At 33.4% G+C, this 1,958-nt stretch overlaps 1 protein-coding gene across 1 annotated transcript; it reads right to left on the bottom strand.

The window, feature by feature from the left end:
- Positions 1 to 1,600: 1,600 nt before the first annotated feature.
- LOC124899715 lies at positions 1,601 to 1,958 on the bottom strand (the record flags this gene model as incomplete). Its single annotated transcript, XM_047414899.1, is given in 1 exon segment — positions 1,601 to 1,958. A coding segment is annotated over 1 exon segment (278 nt), but the record flags the coding sequence as incomplete, so codon positions are not given.

Raw genomic sequence — 1,958 nt, 5'->3', positions numbered from 1 at the left:
TCTTGCAGCTGCTACAGTGCTGCTGCTGTTTGCTCTCTCTCTTTGTTTGCTCTCCATAAGTTATATTGAAAAATTATTTTGTTTCTCTTTCTTGAGCCTAGAAACCCAAATTTGGAATTATCTATGTATCTTGATAACTTGATTTAGGAGAAAGTCTTCTAGTTTTGTGATTGAGAATTTGAGATGGAGAATTTTTTCAAGAAGGTTAATTATTCACAATCAAGTTCTAGTAATGTCAATGTCAATCATTCTTTTCTTATAACTGACCTCGATTTGGGTTCACTTAAAGCTGATCCGAGAGAAAGAAGACATATTTCTGATTATGATCCTCGAATAATGAAGTGAGGAAATATTATATTGAAAAAGGGCCTTGTCAACCTGTCTTGAAACATTAGTTGAGGCAAAAATGATTTGGCAAATGCATTAGTTGAGGCAAATCTTGTACAGACTTATTCACTTGTTTATTTACTTGTAAAGTTGACTTTGGTTTTACCCGTCGTTACGGCAACTGTTGAGAGAACATTCTCTTCCATGAAGCACATAAAAAATGAAGTGCGAAATAGTATTGGTGATCAATATTTAAATGATTGTTTAGTATGTTACATAAAACGTGATGTATTTAAAAATGTAAGTAATAATGTCATCGTTGATCGTTTTCAGAATATGAAAACTCATTATGGGCAATTGTAATGAATTATGGATATTATGATATTAGTAATATTATTAAAAGTTTAAGTTTGGTCATTTTATTATTGTTCTTTTATTATTGATTGATTTATTAATTATCCTATAGATCGAAAAAATGAATAATCCGATTGAATTAGTTGGCACCCGGTGAATTCGGATCCTGGATCCGCCTCTGTTTTTTACCTTTTATATGTTCCACCTCAGTTGTGGCCCAATCTTAATTTAAAAATAAATATTAATATAATTCCACAATCTCCGTATTCAATATTCTCAACCCACCCACCCCCATCCTAAATATTTTTCCCAAATCCAAAAGTCCCTCCAAACAAATTTTTCTTCCTCCCATTCCTACGATCTATCTTTTTCCTTCAGAACTTAGTGGCTATTGACGACAACATACGGTAAATTTATTACATTGAAAAGAATATATTTATAAATATAAGCAGCGATTCAATCATTAACCATTTTCAGAATATGAAAACGCATCGATGTCTGGTATAAAAGGAGGGTATACTTTTGTTATAGTGGTACTAAATTAATGATATTTGATCATTTTGAAATTTATACTTCGCTAGTAATTATTTTGCAATTTTTAAGTTTGACAGAGTTGTATGCCAAATTATGTAATTGATAATTGATATGCCTATATTAAAGATAATGGTATACTCGTTATCTTCAAATCCTGGTTCGCCTCTTAGTATTAGATTCCTCTTGAACAACACATGGGTGAATACATATCATAAAGATGGTCAACAATAGATTATGATGAGTCCCATCCGTACTTAACTCCACAAAACATCTGCTTTAACGATCTTCCACAAGTAAACGCTGGATCAATAGGCAAATCAAATATCGGCAGAGATAAATTGAATCAGATCAAGATTACTCGAACAAATTAAAATGCATCAATCCCTTGAGAGAACAATCCATTATATTAGTAGTAAAACCTTCTTTACATTTGGCCAAACCCAAGAATGGTTGGAAATTGATGAATCATTGCAACAACCAGGAATTTTTAAACTGGACAAGAGCACTGTCCCTAAAATTCTGTACTCTTGCTAAACAAAAATGAGTGCAAAACAATCCCATTCCACATCCAGCACTGACTCTGCTCGTCTTCAACAAATAACAAGCCGGTGAACATTCTACCCCTTTCCCCTGTACAACAACTCCCCATGCCTTCGTTATCCCTTCTTCCCCTACAATTTTCTCTTCCTCACTCCCAATCTCTCCAACGAAGATAAGTCCATCTGGGGATCTTTTTTTCCCAC

Source organism: Capsicum annuum, chromosome 6, assembly GCF_002878395.1.
Source record: "Capsicum annuum cultivar UCD-10X-F1 chromosome 6, UCD10Xv1.1, whole genome shotgun sequence".
Classification (NCBI taxonomy): domain Eukaryota; kingdom Viridiplantae; phylum Streptophyta; class Magnoliopsida; order Solanales; family Solanaceae; genus Capsicum; species Capsicum annuum.
This window is presented reverse-complemented; position numbering and strand designations above follow the sequence as displayed.